This window comes from Pseudophryne corroboree, chromosome 2 (genome assembly GCF_028390025.1).
Source record: "Pseudophryne corroboree isolate aPseCor3 chromosome 2, aPseCor3.hap2, whole genome shotgun sequence".
Taxonomy (NCBI): domain Eukaryota; kingdom Metazoa; phylum Chordata; class Amphibia; order Anura; family Myobatrachidae; genus Pseudophryne; species Pseudophryne corroboree.
In genome coordinates this window covers 528,429,397-528,451,540 of record NC_086445.1, presented here as the reverse complement: position 1 = coordinate 528,451,540, position 22,144 = coordinate 528,429,397, and the positions used below count along the sequence as shown (strand labels likewise).

General features: G+C 41.4%; 1 protein-coding gene across 3 annotated transcripts in view; it reads right to left on the bottom strand.

The window, feature by feature from the left end:
* The window catches only part of LOC135033722 (CUB and sushi domain-containing protein 2-like), a 1,450,369-nt gene that overhangs the window by 430,238 nt on the left and 997,987 nt on the right, over window positions 1-22,144 (bottom strand). For 2 of the 3 annotated variants that reach the window (XM_063954204.1, XM_063954205.1), the window contains exons 7-10: window positions 20,342-20,419; window positions 13,126-13,213; window positions 10,960-11,084; window positions 6,614-6,735 (exon numbers count right to left, since the gene is read on the bottom strand). In XM_063954204.1, coding sequence (XP_063810274.1) covers window positions 6,614-6,735; window positions 10,960-11,084; window positions 13,126-13,213; window positions 20,342-20,419 — 413 coding nt within the window. The remainder of the gene's footprint in view (window positions 1-6,613; window positions 6,736-10,959; window positions 11,085-13,125; window positions 13,214-20,341; window positions 20,420-22,144) is intronic. The other variant, XM_063954206.1, reaches the window with a different exon arrangement.

Here is a 22,144-nt window from a genome sequence, read left to right as displayed (position 1 = left end):
AGCTGACGTAATGAAGCTTTCGGCGGCTCCGGAGTCGAGTAGTGCAGGGATGAGAAGAGAAGAAGAAGGGAGCTCCAATTGGGTTAACAGGACAGACTCTTTCTTGGTATGTAATTCTGAGAAGTCTCCTAGCTTGACCTCTCCAGCACAAACTAGGAGCGGGCGTTTCCCGGACGTAGACTGCAAGTTTTAACAAAGTGATCAGATGCACCACAATACAGGCAGAGGTTCCCTTGTCGCCGTCTCTGACGTTCTTCATTGGAGAGGTGGGAGCGATTAATCTGCATGGGTTCTTCCACAGTTGGTGATGATGGTGTTGGTGGAAGAACAACTCTAGGCTTAGGGCTATCTGACTGAAACCTCTCCATACAGCGTTCTCTGTACCTCAGATCTAACTTATTGCATAAAGAAATTAGTTTATCCAACTTATCAGGTACATCCTGAGTTGCGAGGTCATCTTTGATCTTTTTGGAGAGACTGCTCCAGAAAGCTGCAATGAGAGCCTCCTCGTTCCAGTTCAGTTCTGAGGAAAGGGTGCGAAACTGGATCACGTACTGACTGACCATACGCGTGCCCTGACGCAGGCGCAGGATCTCCAATGAGGCGGCAGAAGTCCTGCCCGGTTCGTCGAAGACTCTTCGAAAGGTGGCCATGAATTCTGGATAGTTAGATAAGATGGGATCCATCCTCTCCCACAAAGGGGAAGCCCATTCCAACGCTTGCCCGGTAAGTAAAGAAATTATATAGGCTACTTTGGTTCGTGCTGATGGGAAGTTGGCCGACTGTAGTTCGAACTGGATTTCGCACTGGTTAAGAAACCCGCGGCATTGTTTTGGATTCCCATCAAATTTACTGGGAGGTGGCAAATGCAAACGTGGAAGTGGTACTGGTACAGGAGGAAGCAGGACCGGAGGTGCCAATGTGGGAGCAGCTGTAGATACTTGAGGTGCCGTCATGGCAACACAGAGAGAATCGAGACGTTCGGACATACTCTGCATGAACTGCACGATTTGAGATTGTGTGGCCTCCTGCTTACTTAAGCGAGACCAGATATCTGCAGTTGAATCCCCTCCTGAGGCCTGATCACCCGTCGAATCCATTGGGCCAGTGCTTACTGTCACGTCTGGCAGGGTTTGAGGATCTGGCAGCTGAGATTTGCCCGAGGAGGTAGCAGGCTGTGAATGAACTAGATGAGGGGGCTGGATATAGTTCCTTCGCATGGGACACGGAGCAATGAAGAACGTAGGCGGGGTTTGAGAGTCAATGGAAAGTATTTATTATGTACAGGGCTGAGGTAGGGAACTGAGGCTGAAGCACAATGGTTAAAGACGTGGCTGGAGGTGAAGAACTGCGGACTGTGATTTGAAAGACGAGACTGTTGATGATGAACTGTGGAACTGTGGATGGTAGTTGAAAACGTGGCTGGAGACAAGGACTGTGGTTTGGAAAACGAGGCTTGAAGATAATAATCTGCAGGCTGTGGTCAGTGGTACAAAGGCGTGGCTGGTGAAGGAGATCTGTGGAGTGTGGCTTGAAAGACGAGGCAGAAGACCCGGGGCCGACTGTGCCCAAAGAGTCTTACTGGACCGGGTTTTCCAGGATTGCTTCCACAGGCCGTAGCAGGCAAGAAACGGCAGGGCTGCAGCAGCAACAGAGAACCGACCAAGCAGGATCAGGAGGAACCAAGATACAGCAGGAATCCTGGGAGCACAGGCTAAAGCACCTACAACAGGGTTGTAACTTGAAGCACTGGCATCCCTGTCCTAAACCAGCCCCCTTTTATAGGGAGAGCTTCCCCTGGATTGGCTGGAAGAAACAGGAAACAGGAACTATGCTTAAAACTTGGTCTCCAACATGGCGGCGCCCAGTAATGCAGACCTTTTTGCAAAGCCACATTGCTCACTGCCCCTGTTCTCCAAGCAACGGTTCAGCAAGAGCGACCCGCTGTAGCGGCGTCCTGCCGCCACGAGCGGACCCCCTCACCTCCGCTACTGCTGCCCACGGATCCGGCGCAGCAGCCCACCTCCGCTGCTGCCCGCACAACGCCAAGGAAGCCAGCCCTGCGGCCCCAGCGTACCGGTAAAACTCTGGACGCTGGCACCTTGCTCCTGTCCCCGCTACCGCCTCTCCTGTCCCTGCTGGTACTGCCTTAAGCCCCATTGCTGTCCTACCTCCCCCGCACCCGTATGTGTAAGAAATAAATAAAACAAAGCTAACTATCACAAGAGGGGGGTGAGCGGTTGTCTCCTCTCTGGCCAGCCAATCAGCTGTATGCAGTAAGCCGAAATGCAGTGAAATGGCCGGCTGGCAATTTACTGCATCCCAGCTGACCACACACACATCAGATGATGCACAGGCTGGAGAGGAGACCACCACTCAGCCCCATCCGGTGATTGTAATCTTTGTTTTATTTACTCTTTTAAAAAACTGGGTGCAGGGGGGCTAGAGCAGCAGCGGGAGGCAGGGCAGAAGTGGCGGGAGGGGTGATTGACAGGAGCCCGCAGTGGGGAGCATTAGCTGGGAAGCGGTGAGCAGAAGCTCGGGACATGAGGCAGCCTGCACTTGAGTGATCAGCCTGTTGTCTATGTAGACACACAGAGCTGATCACGCTGCCCCGGTTCTCGGTCCCTGCACAGTGTTCTCTTCCGGGGGGGGGGGGGCAGAGAAATAAGTGCAGGAGGCTATCGCAGTTGAGACCTATCACAGGGCTCATTGTGGGGTTTTTTCACAATTTTTTTTTTTGTAAATTTGGCCAGATTGCATTTCCCAATATAAGTATGGGGAATGCGATCTGGGTTACTAAAAAAAAAGTAAATTAAGGGTTTGGCGCAGTTTTACATTTAGGTGATACTAAAATAATGTGAAAAGGGTGTGAAAACTCCCATTTTCACATTTGTTTAGTAAAAATGATTCTAATAAATAGGCCTCTTTGTGAGAAGGGAAGAGCTATATGAGTATGCAGGTCTGAGTGAGGGGGGAAAGCTGGGGGGATCTCAGAGAGTGGGGAGAAGTGGAGCTGTGTGTGTGTGTGTGAGTGGGTCTATGTGAGAAGGGGAGAGCTCTGTGAGGGGAGAGAGCTGTTTGGGGGATCTACGTCAGAGGGGAGAGCTGTGTGTGTGGTGGCAGGGGTCTGTGTGAGCTTTCTGTTATACTGAATGACTAATATATCTGTCTGCGGGCCTACAATAAGTCTGTTTTAAATTCAGTAGCCTGTACTGTATTATATTACAGAGTGTAATTATTACAAATATATGGTGGTGGTGGTGGGGGGTGCCTGTCCCTTACTTTGCCAGGGGCGCTCAGACCCCTAGATACACCCCTGAATGTTATGTCAATGCTGATTGATTGCCATGGGAAACTTGTAACTGGCTCACTTCTCCACTCTTTTCACTGCTTTATAAATAGACCCTTAAACTTGGAAAGTGATAAAGTATAGAGTGATGGGGGAAGATTCAAATGTGTGAAAAGTCGGTTGGGCGTCTGTTTTTTTATGTCTATTAGATAGGAAAAAAACAGACACCCAACTGACTTTTCAAACATTTGAATCTCCCCCATTAACTGAAAACTGCCAACCAACACATCCTGTAACACAGCAGTTAGGAGCTCAATGGCATGTACTTTATCTCTCTCCACATTATCACTTTTTAAGGCTTAGTACATCTACCCCATAAACTTTTATGATAAAATACAATGTTTATTGTTAACTCAACATTCCACCGTTGTTTTGTTTTGTTTTCTTTGAACAAGGTACCAAACTCTTTAATAACTACAAAGATATTGGCCCTCATTCCGAGTTGTTCGCTCGGTATTTTTCATCGCATCGCAGTGAAAATCCGCTTAGTACGCATGCGCAATGTTCGCACTGCGACTGCGCCAAGTAACTTTACTATGAAGAAAGTATTTTTACTCACGGCTTTTTCTTCGCTCCGGCGATCGTAATGTGATTGACAGGAAATGGGTGTTACTGGGCGGAAACACGGCGTTTCAGGGGCGTGTGGCTGAAAACGCTACCGTTTCCGGAAAAAACGCAGGAGTGGCCGGAGAAACGGTGGGAGTGCCTGGGCGAACGCTGGGTGTGTTTGTGACGTCAGCCAGGAACGACAAGCACTGAAATGATCGCACAGGCAGAGTAAGTCTGGAGCTACTCTGAAACTGCTAAGTAGTTAGTAATCGCAATATTGCGAATACATCGCTCGCAATTTTAAGAAGCTAAGATTCACTCCCAGTAGGCGGCGGCTTAGCGTGTGTAACTCTGCTAAATTCGCCTTGCGACCGATCAACTCGGAATGAGGGCCATTGTTCATATAAGTAATACTTAGTAATATAGCAATGTAATGTTTAATTTTAAACACAAGATACATTGCTCCTTAAAGTAAAATGTCTCTGAGAAACACATGTAAGCGGTGATTGGTATTCCATGCATCATTCATAAATATTATATAGCTCAGTAAACACCCTTATGACCCTTGTTGGATCAATATTCATTTGATAACATTCTACAGTCAGTTCAGTTAAGTATTATGAGCACCATACTGCACATATATTTTAAAACAATTTCCCATGAATAGTTGATGTGTCTTAGGCCATCATGCATGGTACATTCTCAACTGATCTTGGAACAATATAATTCCCAACGTCATGTTTACTGATCTTTAGTATAATACTCTTAACTTATACTGCAACATAGAATCACAGCATTTGACAGCAGATAAGAACCACTTGGCCCATCTAGTCTGCCCTAAACATACTAACTTAAACAGGCTTACCCTGAATAAGACTTTTAGAAGAAACACCTACAGACATTATGGAATATCTTATTGTTGATCTCTTGACTCCTGGAGAACTGCTTTTATCTACAACATTCGTGTTATTATAACATTAGGGAAACTTGCTGTTTATACAGCCTCCTTAATACTGAAGAACAGCGGATCAGTCGCTATTTATATATTTAGAATAAAAGAACACACACTGTAAGAAGGAAACTAGACTAATGGCAATAATACATATATTATTTGGTATTAGTTTATTTTATCATTATACACTAACATTTATTTATATTTCAATATATTGAATATAGTTTTGTATTTTCTATCATATACAACAAGCTTGCCTACATTTTTAGAATTTCTTCTACAGGTGCATACAGTATGCTTTATTTTGTGTTTCCAATTTTTAGATATATGATTAATTTTTAGATATATGATTTATACCTAATTATGCCTCTTGCTAATCCCTGCATTATATATGTGTTCTGTTAATAATCTACATCAAACCTTTGAAATGATGTCTACTTATTCCCATTACATAATATCACCAAAAAACTGCTAATACATCTAGCCCAACCTAGTAATGGGACAATATTGGGGGAAATTCTATTCCCCGCGAAGAGTGTGAGTTGCCATTGCAGCGGTATGTAAATGCTGACAACGGCACCCAAACTTGCACCCCTCACGGCTCCCGCTAGTGCCAGACTTGCACATTTTTGTTTGCAGACTTATGAGGGGGTTCACTACGGCTGGCCGGCGGTCGGGCTCCCGGCGACCAGCATACCGGCGCCGGGAGCCCGACCGCCGGCTTACCGACAGTGTGGCGAGGGCAAATGAGCCCCTTGCGGGCTCGCTGCGCTCGCCACGCTACGGGCACGGTGGCGCGCTACGCGCGCCACACTATTTTATTCTCCCTCTATGGGGGTCGTGGACCCCCACGAGGGAAAATAAGTGTCGGTATGCCGGCTGTCGGGCTCCCGGCGCCGGTATACTGAGCGCCGGGAGCCCGACCGCCGGTATACAGAAGACCACCCTTATGAGGATGTGAACAAAAATCTGTGACTCAGCTGTACCGTAAGTGCAACATACAGCCGCAGTTACTCGCACCCATGTACTGTATATATCACAGGCAATTGGATTCTCCCTAAAGAGTATGTGTGTGCATTTGGAGAAATACAATGTTATATATATATATATATATATATATATATATATATATATATGTATGTATATACATATATATATATATATATATATATATATAGCCCCGACACTCCAGTCTGCATAAGGTTACTTGCTCCGGTGCCCCCCTAGTGGGTGCTTGCCCACAATACTATAGGATCCATATCATAGGCGGCATTTAGAGACTGGTCACGATGTAGAAAAAGAACCCCTCAGGGTGTGTTTATTCCGTGACGTTTAGGGGACGTATCCCATACCTCAGACATAAAACATGCATATTGGTGACAAAATATAAGAAAGCAGTGATGACATACCAGACCTGTTACACTGCAGCCATGGCGGTTTCGGATTGCATGCCATCCGGAGGCTGCGCAGCTGGATCGTGGGGCTGCTTTTCTGACTCTTTGATTTATGTGAGCTGATGATTATTACTCACTTTGTGCACCCCTCCCTTTTTTCATTATATATATATATATATATATATATATATGTATGTATGTATATAAATATATATATATATATATATATATATATGTATATATATATTTATTTGTCTTGTGACAATTATGCCTCAAAAGTAAATAGATATATTTATTGCTGCTATACTCATTTTCACTTTCAGTTACACAGTGACCTATACTTATACTACTAAGCTGCTGTCTTACCTTGGATGGGTTAATAGCTGTGATTATCCACACACAGTGTGCATTGCTATCATACTGGACTGGGTAGTTAGGGGAGGTGATGATCCCGGAAGGCCCCCGAAGATGAGCGTCACACATTCTTGCTGTAGGACAAAACACGAAAATCAATCAGACCACGTGAAAAATTAACTATTGACATTGTTTTGTCTGTATTAATTGGCAGTAGTCAGGTTACAGTGTTAGTGTATGGAAAAATGCTTTTAAGGGAAACTGTACAGTATTTGCATAATACCTATAGTTTTCCCCTGTTAATCTCTCCATTCACAGTAGCATTTAAATGGCATTTCACCTACAGCTAAAGGTAGTCTTGCAATCGTGATGTAAAGGAGACTGCATCTAATAGAGTGGATGCACTGTGCACCTGGGTTTGTCTACCACTGTGACATTAGGCAGGTTGACTTGATTAGGACACTGATTCTTGCAGCTAGAGGTGCTCAGCCATCAGCAGCAGCTATAGACTTGAGCAGCTGACACGGCTCTGCCAGAAACCGCATGGATAAATCTTGGAAAGGATTCAAGTCAGCATTTCTTGTAGCTTATTTCCTAATATAACTCACTTATGCTTAACTACCACATCACTCTCTATACTAGATGTAATCAAATGAATACATGACATAGAGCAAGTGCCTTATCTTCCATGGGTATCTTTATATGTGAATACAGTACATGCACTTATACACATAAACCCATACTGAGGCCCAACCAGCCAATTGCTGAAGCCTAATCAGTTGTAATCGTGATACAGAGGAATCAGTATACTGTATGTAATCTAGGCATCTGTGAGAACATCACTGTATACTGCACTCTCAGCAGAATGCCAAAGCTGGGTGTCACATTGTCTCACAATCCAGACAACTGTCACTGTGCGCAGGCAGCCTTAGGGTATAGGCACATGGTTAAAATATCAGGTCAGAAGCAGAATTAATCTTATCCCTTGCCAAGTACACACAGCTGGCACAAAAATGGTTAAGCGAGGCTGTTCTCTTTTCTCTGTTCACTTGTCTTATAGAGAGATGGATGGGAGGGGGCACATTTCATAGAAGCAGCTGATCTGGACAGACTCTGGCTCCCTTAGTTTTCCCACTGAAGACTGCTGCGTGTGTCTCCACCTCCCCTGTGCACGGAGTGTGTTTGGGGTGGGTGTGTGGCTGTGAATACCAAGTGTTGCTAGGACAGTGCTGCAGTGAAATGCGATGGCTGGCTGAGGAATCTCACTGACAAGAAGGAAAGCTAATTAATGAGACCCCATGACACCATTCTGCAGGACATCACTTGGCGGGCTTGACAGCCTTTACTGAAGGAAAACAAAGGGTTAATGTGTTTCTAGGTGACCTTGTGACAAACCAGTTTTGGGCAGAGGAGGAGGGGAGCAATTCATTACTGTACAAAAAGCAGTGACAATCATTTGCCATTTGACTTACAAAACCTCTGTTATCCATCATGCCCCAGTCAGACACGTCTTGCTTTAATGTTTAATGCAATGTTAATGCTCTCTCATCACCACTCCCTACCTGGTGGACTGACAGACGCATTGCTACACTTCTGTGACACTTACAGCAGGTTCCACAAGGGTATTCCTCTGCTTCCCAACAGGGAGTGGAAGGTGCTGGTGCAATATGTCAGAAATTAATTATCTTCCAAAGTCAATACAATTCTACACTGCCTTTTTCAGCAGGATTTTGCAGCTCCACATTGCCTTAAGTAATGTGACTGTAATGCTAAACACTGGAGGTTGGCTAAGTATAGGATTCTCTCCAGAAATTCAGTTTGGAGGAAAAGATAAATGGCATGAAAAGGGTATTTACCTATAAAATGTAATTTAAGTCTCTTTAGTATGAGATATATGCTTTATATTTTAAAACTACAACTTTACATCAATTTTGTCACTAAATACTATATTAATGCACATGATAGGAGCTGATATGAAAGCTTCATAATGACATTGCCCATCAATAGCAGGTATTGACAATGACACATAAGTTATTATTTCTTTCCTGTGTAAAAACTTCTACTGAAATATTAGTAAAAGCCATACAAGTAGGGGCATAAGGGGTCTATTCATGAAGCAGTGAAAAGAGTGGAGAAGTGAGCATGTGGAGAAGTTGCCCAGGGCAACCGATCAGCCGCTCCGTACAATTGTATAGTATGCAAATTATAAATGTTATTTCAATGCTGATTGGTTGCCATGGGCAACTTCTCCACTGGCTGACTTCTCCACACTTTTCACTGCTTCATGAATAGACCCCTAAGAGAGTAAAGGGCCTGTGTCCAACAGCCGTCCAAGCCTCCTCCTCTCTAAGGGGTTTATTCATGAAGCAGTGAAAAGAGTGGAGAAGTGACCCACTGGAGAAGTTGTCCATGGCAACCAACCAGCTTCTCTGTATAATTTTATAGTATGCAAATTATAAATGTTACTTCAGTGCTAATTGGCTCTTCTCCACTGGCTCACTTCTCCACAGTTTTCACTGCTTCATGAATAGACCCCTAACTGTCAGCCAGACAGTGCTTTGCTAGAAGACTCTGGCACTGTGACGGTCTACTGCACATGCGCAGGACTCCGGGAAAATGGCGCAGTGGGCATTTTCCCAGTGATTTTTCTATCATAGCTTCCTGGGGATAATTTGCGCAGCACTGAAGTAGCAGGTGTGGGACTCTGGAGAGTTGAGTATTGAAGAAATGGGTTCAGGGTGTGCGGTGTGGGCCCCCCTGGACTCAGGTGCCCATATACACTACACACCTCACTCCCATTTATAAACACAACACTGCGATACAAGGCACTACACTCGTAGTACAAATGTGTTTTACTATTAGACTTCTTGTATGAAGAGTTTACAAAGACCAGAGCAAAAATGAAAAAGTAACTTGCATCCTAGGTTTCTTTTGATACACATGTTGCATTCAAAGCAGCTTAACCTACTATTACTTAGTAATTTAGTATTATTATTAGTAGCATACAACTTAAGTACCAGCCCAGAAATTATGGTGAGGATCAGGTAGTGTAAACACTTGCTTCCTTTCACCATTGTTTGTGGCACTGTAGTGCTTTGTCAGTGTGTCAGAACCAACCTGTCATATATTCAATGCTCTGCTGGTCACAGCTGGTGTTTTAAGAACCACCAACAGAAACACATAGGGCAGTGATGGGGGACCTTGGCACTCCAGCTGTTGCACTATACATCCCAGCATGCCCTGCTACAGTTTTGCTATTTGGCCATGCTAAAACTGTAGCAGGGCATGCTGGTATGTGTAGTTCAACAACAACTGGAGTACCTAGGTTCCCCATCACTGACATAGGGTGTACATTATGCACTCACATAGTAGTAAAAGAAGATAAGCAATCTAGAACGTTGAATCAATGCAATCCAGCATTAGTTGCCTCAACCTTTACAATGCACTTGTGGTTAGTGAAAGACATCCTACAGCAAATCCACATTATTTGCTATCAGACACAACTAATTAGTGACCTCACATGACACAGAGACTAATATAAATCTACAGCTTATTCTTCCTGGGCTTAAATTGCTAGCACAGGTCTCATGTGCTGCCTGGAATAAGGAAGCTGCAAATCACAGACATCATTAAGGGAGCTGAAGACATTGCAGGTCAATGGCACATTAAATGGCACAGTATTTAGAAATGAAAATATTTCATTCCCATGTGGTAATTCTAGAAAATATCCAGTAAATGCATTATACTTCTATACAAACAGAGAGCTGGAACATACAGTATTCTGGGGGAATTGATGTTGAATAGATAGCAAAGAGTTACCTCTTTAGGTGGTAGCACATGAATAGAGTGCCTGCTGTGCGAATAGGTGAAACAGTGACATCATAGGAGGTGTATTAGAGGGTATACTGATTAAGGGGTCTATTCATGAAGCAGTGAAAACAGTGTAGAAAAAGACCATTGGAGCTTGCCCATAGCAACCAATCAGCTTTGAAGGAAGCCTTTTACAAGTACATTCTGTAAAATGTAAGGGAGATAATGATTGGTTGCCATGGGCAACTTCTCCACCGGTCTGTTTCTTTACCCCTAAGACAAGTGACATGATTACCCACATAACACTATTTCCAATACAGAACTAAGTAAGCAGCACTCTGCTCTGTCAGAATACAGAACTTGTACTGGGAAAGCCATTGGTGCTTCTACTTTATGCACATCTGCTGTCACTCAGTGACTAATCAGCCTCAAGACGGTTTTTATCTCAGACAGAATTTAAATACCAATGTTAAAGTACAAAGTGAATGAAGATTTTAATGACTACAATTATAGGTGCATTTATATCTGTAGTAGATTTTTGCTGTTACCTCTGCACACAGGTCGGTGATCACTCCAAGCAGCAAACATATCGCTGACTTTCATGCAGGTGATACTTTTGGAACCTTGAAGATCATAACCGTCATTGCACATGAACTGAATGCTGGAGCCAAGCCTACCAGGAATAACACACAAGTGTATAAGAACTGTAAAATGAAGGACTAAATATTCATACTGGACACAGAGAGAGCCCCCTGCTCTCCCATAACAAAAAAACAGGAAATACAATTATAGACATTCCAGAATGTAAATTATGCCAGTCAACGAGCCATATTTTCATGCCCTCTGATAATACTCATGAATCATGATAGATAGGGATGATCCAAAACAATAGTAAAATTGAAGGCCAATTTTCTTAATGCCTTTAGCAATAATTCCGCAAATTTGTAACGTGCCGAGAATGTGAGTCTTTTTCAGAAGTAGTCACAAACATTATATGAATATCTGCCATTACATGGCTGATGATGCAATGATACCTCATGGATTTGTGGAAGCAGAGCTAACACAACATGGCAGATAGAACATACTTGTTTATATGTTGCACCAAACGAGTACTAAATTGACAATTATTATTGTTTTTCGCTTTCAGAATTCTGACCACCATCAGCTTCTACCACCTCTGATGGGAATCTACTCTCAATAGACTCAATAAACTCAAAATATTGATCTTGTGTTCCACCTGATAACACTTCAGAACCCAATTTTCTATGCCGAAGAGATGTTTGATAAATATTGACTCCTTTCGCTCTCTTTCTATAAAAACAGCATAATGTACAGTATTGATATCCAGTATTTCCCAGCAGCTGCATGATTTATTGTATTATCACTGTCATTACAAATCTTCTAGATGATTCCGTAACCAAGGAACTGAGAAAAGAATTGCAATGTATCTCAAGTCCCATCTGTCAGCAGGATACGTTAATTTTCACTGCAGTTTTCAATTTAGGTTAAAGGTCATACAGTTAGCATTTAGAGCAGGGTACAGAAGCACAGTATATAGGACTAAATACATTAATAGATTGAATGGAAAGTTTATTTTTCACAGATAAATCTATAGAGCTGTTATGTTGCAGTTTTCTTCCAATTTAATAACAAAAATGAATGTTAACAATATTACATCATATGGGTTAATTAGGATAAATATGTGCCCAAGCCAATAATAAAAAATATATTTCTTGTTCTCACACTGATATAGACAAATAAAAAAAAATCAATATTTATGCTGTTACATCAGCATGGTATATCAGGAGAATGCAATGATTTATGAACACATAGGAACATGGGGAAAATGAATTACAGAATAAAAATATTATGTGTTGCACTAAATTTTTATTGCTTCGGAAATCAATTTATTTTTATATAGCTCGAATTATTATGAAATAATGATATACTTGCCATTTGACCTTTGTAATGTAGTAACAAAATGTCTCTAAAGTATAATTATTTATACAGCAAAGAAAATAACAGATACAGAAACTAACATTATTACCATCTTACACTCAATTACAGCAGTACATGTCTATTTGAAAAAACATTATTTGTAAATAAAAAGAATGATTGGTAGATTTAATAAAAAACAGCAAACGTATAAAAGGATTATACGCTTGTTTTAATAATGTATAGTGTGCCTGATATGTAAAGACTAAGGGTGTCACAACAGACAGATGAGATGCGTTCATTTTACAAATGTTATTCTCAGCATTACAGCAGAATTATATAAATGGGAAGTTTTCGTCAGCTGGAAATTACTGTTAATGTATAATGGAATCTAGCTACAGTAAGGATGGATAAATATAGCATTCTAACTGTTATGAGTGTCTAAGCATTACGGGAGATACTGTTTAGCATTAGAAGGTGAATGCTGAGGTCAGCTGACCATGGAGTCATTATTTCAGGAGGTTTTTTGGGGGCATAAAATGTAGGCGGTTATTTTTCTTTGTGAAGAGTTCTGTATATAGTACACTATACATGAATGTTGAGACAAATAAAATTTCAGTTTCCGACTCTGCAGCGGGATGGTTAGTATCACTCCTGTCTAAAGGTCACCCCTTTCCAAAACCAAATAAAAAGTTTTGCCCACATCAACATTATGCAGAATCCACCTGCTGCAGAAAGGAAACACAGGGAATTAGGAAGCAGGAAAATGGGCCGCTTACCTGAAATCAGTACCTATTCTTTTCCCATGTTCTGGAACTCCTGGGTCGGGACACAAATGGTGTCCTTGGTAAACACCCACCTGAGTTACTAAAATGCAAAAAGAGAGCATACACAGAAAGGAATCACTCCACACACAGCTGATTGCAATAGCGACATTGCTGGATAATGTAAACATAATATATAATAACTGACACTTTTACATGAGTACAGTTTCAAACAGTCACTGAATGACCATGATTCGCTATCTGATCCAAAAATCATTCCCCATTTCCCCTGGACACAAGCACACATCACAATTTATAAAATATAATCTTATTGCTTAGCAATGCTAGATTTAACAAATAGCAACTAAGCTTAAAAACAATCATGGTGTATTATACAATTTATTATGATCACCCATTCAGCTCAGTAGAAGCCACTGAAGAAATACAGAACAAGAGGAGACTTGGCTCTACCGAGCTGGATGGGTGCATGCATTCCTCACAAAGACCTAAACACAGAGATTTTAACCTAAAATTGGATGTTTCCTTCAGTTTTCTTTAGCGATCTTAGATTAAGGAATCACTTGCAGACTGGAATGATCTTGTGATATCATTCATTAATTTTTGCAGATGTGACCTTGTAATGATGTTTGTTAAAGACATGTCGTTGACCAGAGAATTTCAACCAGTAAGGATCATGGGATACCTATTACACACTCTAACATACACTCAAGCACACGCACACACACACCACCAGCGCAGTGGAAAGATATAGCATGTGGATATGTGTCCTGTATGTTTCCACTGTTTGGAAACATTACCTGGATCTTTTTCTACTAGCCGCATGGATAAGTGATCTGACCCACACTGCAAATGAGTTCTAAGCAACAATTAGCTACCTACAATATATTATCGTTCTTTTCTATTTCTCTACCCTTGACAATCTTACAGCTAGTAGATATTACCCCTTTTATCAGTCCACATCATGGTAGAAGAAGTGCTTTAACACAGCCAAAGTTTGGTCACAAGAAATTGCCCGGAACACCCAATGGAAACGTCTGAGAATTCTCGGAATACAGAAAGGCTGTGTTCAGGAGCACCGTCTTTATTATTATTATATACACTACAGGTCCCGTACGTTGTGTACCAGATGACTTTACTATTATTTCATCTCCAAACATCCCGAGCAGGTCATTTTATTAATGAATCTAGTCATCTTTGGTTTCAAAGCAGCATCAAAATAAATAAATAAATAAATAAATAAATAAATAAATAAAATAAAAACCATAAAAGCAGGCAAGCAAAAAATTCTTTATCACAATTTCACTTCTTAGTGAGGGTAATACCAAACTCTGAGTTCAGACAGCAAACAGGATTTTTGTCCACAAATATACATACTTATATAGGTACTGCAAAAGTATGCATTCTTTTAGCATGATCATATGCAAAAAAAAATAAAAAATGATGTAATAAAGTGCACATCTTAAAAGAAAGAGACTGCATAGATTGTTTTCATATATGTACTGTATATGCCATTTTAATAAGATAGGTATGACTTTTTTTTTTTTTACCATAGGTTAAAACACAATTGAATTTGTTTCTGGATGATATGAAGATGAAGTGAACACAGGAGAATAGAAGAGAGCAACAATGAAGGATGAAAGATGCTGGGTACACACCTGAAAGATTTGCCAAACTATGCTAGGAATTAGATCATTTTCGGTGCATAAAAGGATCCAGAGAACATCCAATTTCGAGAGTACACACTACTCAATTAGTGAGCCAAGAAGAAGCCCGTTATTGCTGATTTCAATACAAGTGTCAAACAAAGATGACATTTTAACATGAACTATAGGTTGGACTTGTAGAGCCATAGGGGGTCATTCCGACCCGATCGCTCGCTGCAGTGTATCGCAGCGCAGCGATCGGGTCGGAACTGCACATGTGCCGGCACCGCAGTGTGCCGGTGCATGCCAGCCGTCGTTGCCTAGCGATCGCCTCTTAAGCAGGGGCGCGGTTCAGCCAACTCAGGCGTGGCCGGACTGTTGGGGGGGGGGGGTGGCGGGCCGCGGTGGCTGCGTGATGTCACACGCAGCCGCTGCGACCCGGGGCAATGAAGAGGTTATCCCGGCCAGCCGCAGGAGCTGCGCTGGCCGGGAGTAACTCCTGAGATGCAAAAGAGCGATGATGCTTTTACACTGCTGCCTTGGGGGTTGGGGGGGGGGGTGACGGCACTGACATGCGCGGCGGACTAGCCCTGTGCTGGGCGTCCCCCCGCATGTCTGAGTTCCTGATCGTAGCCGTGCTAAATTTAGCACAGCTACGATCAACTCAGAATGACACCCATAGTCTGTGCACACTACATTTTCAGCTGATAATTAACTTTAATGTCTGATAGATGTTGTGCAGCGCTCCTCATATCGGGAACCAATGACACTGGTTTTTGCCCTACCATCGGCCACAGGTGCAGTGTACATACTATCAGATACTATGGCTGTGCGGTCAGAAATTGACTATTCAGCCTGATTATTGCATGTTGTACCCAGCTTAAGTTGTGCGAGTGTACTGGAGTTTTGAAGGTATATGAGGGGAAGAGCTCAGGTGTAGATGGTGAACACATTGGGTGAAGGAGAAGTTTTGTGAGTAGTGACACATTAGTGAGAGCAGGCCATTGATATAGAAGCTGATGCAGCCAGCAGAGGAGGATCTGGAACAGTAATGAGAGGGAGAGACTCTCCAAAGCAATGTCAAGCGATGAAGAATCACAGGTTCAAGAATAAATAAGAAAAAACATGTAGTAGGTTAAGCATGTAAGTATGTAAAAGCATAATTTATTAAAGAATAGGGTGAGAGAGGGGAGAACAGTATTCGCTACATGTGAATATTAATATATTCCTATATAGCTATGCACAGATTTAAGAGAAAAATAGCATTCTCAATTATATATCTATATATATATCTATATATATATATATATATATGTGTGTGTATATATATAGTGGGTTCACAAACCGGGCTGGTATATTATATATGTGTACATTCAAAACTAAATGTATCACATACCTGTATAAACAACAGCAAAACTCCCCCACATTATAGTTTCCCCAGGAAAGTCACTAGATGCTTTTACTTTATACATTCTTACGATTACACAATTGATAACTCCTATGCACATACATTGATAGGTTTGATAGGTGTATACTCCTATAATTATTTCTCTAAAACAAGAACCCAGATGGCAGCAACTGGTGGGTTAATTGCACAGAGAAACATTAATGTTACACATACATCCCAGACTATTTGTGCCACAAAAAGGGAGTACTGTGGTTATTCCATAATGCTGATTACGGTATGTTTATTCTAGCTACACAGAGAGCCACAAAAAGAGGTTTATGGTAAACAAATGCGTCACCAGATTACCAGAGAAAAGGGACATCAGAAATACACATGGGAGGGATGTGCCACTGTAACAAGACATTTTGGTCATTTAATAATGTTTCCAAACTGAAGGGTGGAAGAAAACAGAGATTATTGGACCTGTGAGCAAGACATGAGGACAGGTTGCATGAGGTTGTACTGTATGTACAGAGTGAAAAGTAGTACAAGCATAGAGGCAGAATAAGTGACTTTTGGTAAACAGAGGAAATACAGTATGCAGCAACCTGTGGTCGACAAAATAAATGAAAGTGGGGCGAGCAACTGTTCCAAATGAATAGTGCAAGGAGATGTTTTATTTGCATGACACAAGTTCTAAGCATGTCCATTCTTCACTCATGGGTGACTGGGTGATCAACAGAGGAGATGAATTGTTAATGTCACTAGAAAATGGCATGTGTCCTGGCATCAGCTGCCATTAGGGCTGAAAGGACTATCAGTAGATCTCTTACACAGCAAATGTATTCAAAGTGAGGTAGAACAACTAAAAATCACAGGATGCTAACACTGTGGTCCTCAAAACAAAGAGAGGACTATATAGTGCTGGAGATTACAAATAGATTGAGAGGTTCATTGAGGTAATGCAGTTCTGCAATGGTGCAATTCCCATTATTACAGAAAGGCAAACACAAACAACTCCTTAGATCAAATGTATTGTTATCCTGTGACCTTTGTTGCTCCTGATAGTAGAAAATAAATAAGAATGGGCCTCTTTGAACTTTCAGAGGGTTACAATTTTTATCAAATTCCAGGAAAGATTACAGATATACGATACATTGGAAGGTGTCGGTTTATATTCAGGTCAAAACCTTGTTCTCAGAAACATCTAGTGAATGGTAACAGTACAAATAGACCTTTTTCTGTCTGCTCATTACAGTTGAATAAAGGATCAAGCCTGCCATGTCTTCTGTGTTTCTGTACATACTACAACTCTACATGTATTCCTCACTGTGCATTATATTTAATGATGTACAGAAACTACATTAGCGGGGAGACTACAAAGAATCTGACAAAGTCCACCCTTGTCAATATATATCAATATAGTGTCAGGTTAATTTTAGAATAAAACACTATGTCCTCTGTGATGTAACAAACTGTAGTAATGCTAAGATGATAACATGGGTTAAGGCTAATTAATAACTGGGAATTGATAATCAATAATTTATATCTGTGTTGCTTGGATTGGAAAAACATCCAAACCCTAAAGGAGCCATAATAAATGGATGGAATGCTTGTTCTCTATCGTACTCAATTGTAAAGCGCAACAGAAATGCTGGCGCTGTATATGTTAATAAATAAACAAATATTGTATATACTTTGTCCTTCAGCAATGTAAGAGTACAGTATTAGTTGGTGGGTAAACATGCCTATCTCAAATTTAAGAGACAATTGGAACTGGCATTTGCGTTCCAAGAAAGCCAGCATGGATACTGCTTTACAACACATTAACTCCCTACTTAAATGCAATATTTGTTTCACTTCTAATAGTAGCCATTTCATATGACTACATCCAATGACTCGTACAGCCAGTCTACGTGAACTCAGGTAGGCAGAACATGTTGGCCATTGTACCTCCACATTAAAATAAAGATAACAAATACATGAAACATTTCAGCATGAAATATATTGTACATAAATAAAATGGTCATTAAGCGTTGGTAAGCACATATCTACTACTATTTAGAATGCATTGTGCAAGGTTACCCAATGTACTATTCAGTGAGCCTGGTCTCTAATTACTACCTATTATTTATACAAGTACTTACATGGCAGCTTAAATAAGTGGTGGGATTTTATAAACCAAAAGAGAAGGTAAAATGAGGCAGGCACAATCACATAGCCCATCACAGAGGTTCTGGTCTTGGTTTGGATACAACAGTATGTTGTTGCATTTGAAAAGAGCACAGTGCATTTTACTTGCACTATCTTAATTTGTGGGTGAAGGTGACTTCTTAAAAATAGGCATAGCCGCGTCCAATGATGAAAATGCAATTATTGTATAGAATGTTTCATTACAGCGTTCTTCCGCACAGCTTATGAACATGAGGTTTCTATGATACTGGCTTTTTTTTCACAATATGTTTTAATGTAACCAAAAGGCCTAGATTACTGAAATGATCTAAGAATGGATTTGAGTCACTAATCCATTTAGCAGACTATATGTAGTTCTAATAAATAACTCTTGCTGATTTGGAACTTTCTAAGGCTGCACTAGATGAGAGAAATTAGTGGCAGCTTTGAGTCTCAGAGTAAAGGGAGAGGGAGAGAAAGAGAAGCTGGAAACATCCGTCAGGTGCTGCCGTGTTGCCACGGCAACTGGCCCAGCATACAGTGGCTTGTATTCACGGGGGGCGAGACTCGCTGGCACCTCTTTCCCATCCATCTCTGAAGGGGTTAACCATTAACAAGTCAGCTCCCAAACCATTCATTAGGAACAAGTGCAGCCTATGAGGAATAAAATGCACTGGGCAATTATTTGCATCTCATAGCAGCATTCATACAACGGATATGAATGCTTTTAAAGAGAAGGGCCTTAAATCTCTCCTTACACAGCGAGCACTGTCAAACCTGTGGCTTTGAGAACCGGTCTGATACAGTAAACCGCCTATATATTTCTGCAGAGCAATACAATAATATGCGCAGCAGATAGCTTTCTAGTAAATGAGTTAGCTCAGGAACTTGGAGCTATAAACGCATTTACCTACACACATTTACAGAGGGAACTAATGAGTTCTGGTACATGCTATGACATTTGACAATTCATCGCAACCTTTTCTGCTGTGTGCACTGTGTGCTACAGCCGTTGTCTCAGTGGTCCTACTACTAAAGACAGACTTGGTTCTACTCCCAGACTAGAAGCTTTGGAAATGTCCTCACCTAGCAACTCACCTAGTACTGCAGCACATGGAAACTCTAGGGGATTTGTAGCTGACCTTTCCCAGATCGAGTATGCTTATAAATTGTCCTTTACACAGGGATAATGCTGGTTTGACTTTATCCAACAATATTATCTATGCTGCAGGAGCCAGAGAATGAGCAGCTACAAAAGAGCAGGTGCAGTGGCACGTCCTAAAGCTTGTGTAAACAAAATTAAAGGAAGCGTGTCTGCATCTGCAGGTACAATACCGAAACCCTAAGCGCTGTGGGGAGGTAGCGCTTCAAGTCATAGCAGATTAAACAGCACATGTCTGTTTATCTAAATGGCAGTCTATTTATTGATACATTAGTAAAATTAAATTGTAAACTGTTCCCATCAATCACATTCAAGATCAATAAAAATATGTAAACAAACATGGACAGCTGCAGTAAAAGTTGAAGAATATACTGCACTCATACATTTCTGTAAGAACAAGTCCAGGACATCAACCTTGTCCTCCTCACCAGGGCCGCAAGAATAGCTACTAGTGAGATGTGCTGTTTGTCCATGTTGGAAACTTCCCCCCAAAATACAAACAATGTTTAATTCACTTTCTGGTTTTCTGCTCCTTTTTTGTTGAAATGATCACTTACATTAACCATTGGTGTTTCATTATGTCATTATTTGTGTTCCTGTGCCCTATCTGCAAAATACTGTTACAGAATGTGCTAATCTTATTTCTTAATATAGTGTGAGGAAAAGCAAAGCAAAGTTAAAGCATTCCACTGCACCCCCCCCCCCCCTCCCCCAATCCTGCCCTTTTCACAGTATGGAGCCTATGCGCAGTGAAAGGAGAGCCGTCAAACCACTGTTGAGTATGCAGGATGTATGGTCTGGTAATGGCAATGCATGAAGGTGGAGTAATTGGCACTAAACACTTACACACTGATGTCTTCTGGTTGCTGTCCTTATTGGGCAGAAGCTTGACTCCTCTAGATTTCATCTCCATTTGCTTTTTCACTAGAAGGATTTTGACAAGATAAGTGTGAGGTTCAATGCATAAACTACAGTACATTGATATATGTGGTTTTGGCATGTTAAAAATTATTTTTTCAATGTGTTGTTGACATTCCCAGAGTCCATCATCATGAATCCTCAAACCTGAGAAAATGTTCTCCCCGTGAAACTCATTATGGACAACAGGAAAGAGGATGTAGGCTGTACGTAGGCTGTACAAGGCGCAAATGGCAAAACAATTCTTCTATTGTAAATAACAATATATGCTCTGAAAACAGTTAGTTTTTAATATACAGTTTTTAGTACAGCTTTATAGATACTGTATGTACTGCAAAGTAAGTGAAAAGGCTATCATGCAAAACGCTGCAATGTATAAAAGTTATGTGCAAATCCTACAATATGCCAAAATAATCTATCTATCTATCTATCTATCTATCTATCTATCTATCTATCTATCTATCTATCTATCTATCTATCTTTGTGATACAGGAGGCCGGCAGCTGGGATGCCAGTGGTCACATGACTGACACCGGCATCCCTACAATTAGAATGTCAATAGGGGAAGGGGTAATTTGTTTACCCCTCCCCTTTTACCTACCCTAACCCACATGTGGTGAGGGCTAGGGCTAAGATAGTGGGGGTGGCAGCTAGGGCTAAGTGATAGGGAGTGGTGGCTAATGCTAACCCCCCGCTAGTGCCTATCCCAAGCCACCCCCCCCCCTCATTGGTCCCTAACACCAAACATCCCCTGATACTTACCTTTGGTCTGTGCTCTGGCACCGGAATTTTGAGTGGTGTCAGGATTCCGGTGTCGGTCACATGACCGCTGGCATCTCGACGGCCATTTACTGGTATTTTCTAGTATTTATCCCATTTCGATCCAGACTTTCATGTCAATAATATAAATGCATACAGTCTAGAAACATAGTAGGGTGGAAATGAGCACATCATAATAACAGAAGTCATGAGTAACAAATCTATTCTGTGTATAGAAACAAACGTGGAAAACGAGGAAAGGAGATGTTGACTGTCTCTAAATAGTAAATTATTCATATTTTTTATATTTTGAACTCGACATTTCTAGGGTTAATCTACAAATGCATAAAGAATTGGAGCTGCATAGGGTGGGCCTGTGTGGCAAGATATTCTTTTAACTATTTCCCCCTATCTCTCTTTCCCCATTATTCTTCTCCTTGTGTTTACTTTGTCTCTCTCTCCCCCTTTCATCCCAGTTTCACATTATAACAGCTCCAAAACCCATACTGTTTTCAGACAGATTAAAATATGTATAACCACTACTACTTTAATATAATAATACTTGTCATTAGCTTCTCACGTCACACTACAGATGCCTGTCTGTATGACTTGTCCAGCAGGGATAGGAACACGCAGGCACCTATAGTGGGTAGCAGGGAATAGGTTAATGGTGCTGTACAAGTAATACTTGCCATAACATTTTACATTTGTAGCTAATTCAGTGATGATTTCGTTTTGCTGGTGAAGAAGTTAATGCCACAGAATGTTGGGCAAAGTACCCCTTTCCCATTGTGGGGCACCCAAGCATGCAAACTTTCTTGCGTCTGTGTTCTTACAGCCAGGGCTTTGGAGAGCATTACATGATAATGCAGCCTTATTTTATATATCTTGTCTGATGCAAGAGAGTTACACCTCTTCTCAGGGAACAGCTTGGAAGAGAGGCTGTGTTGGAGTCATCAGCCAGTGAGAGCT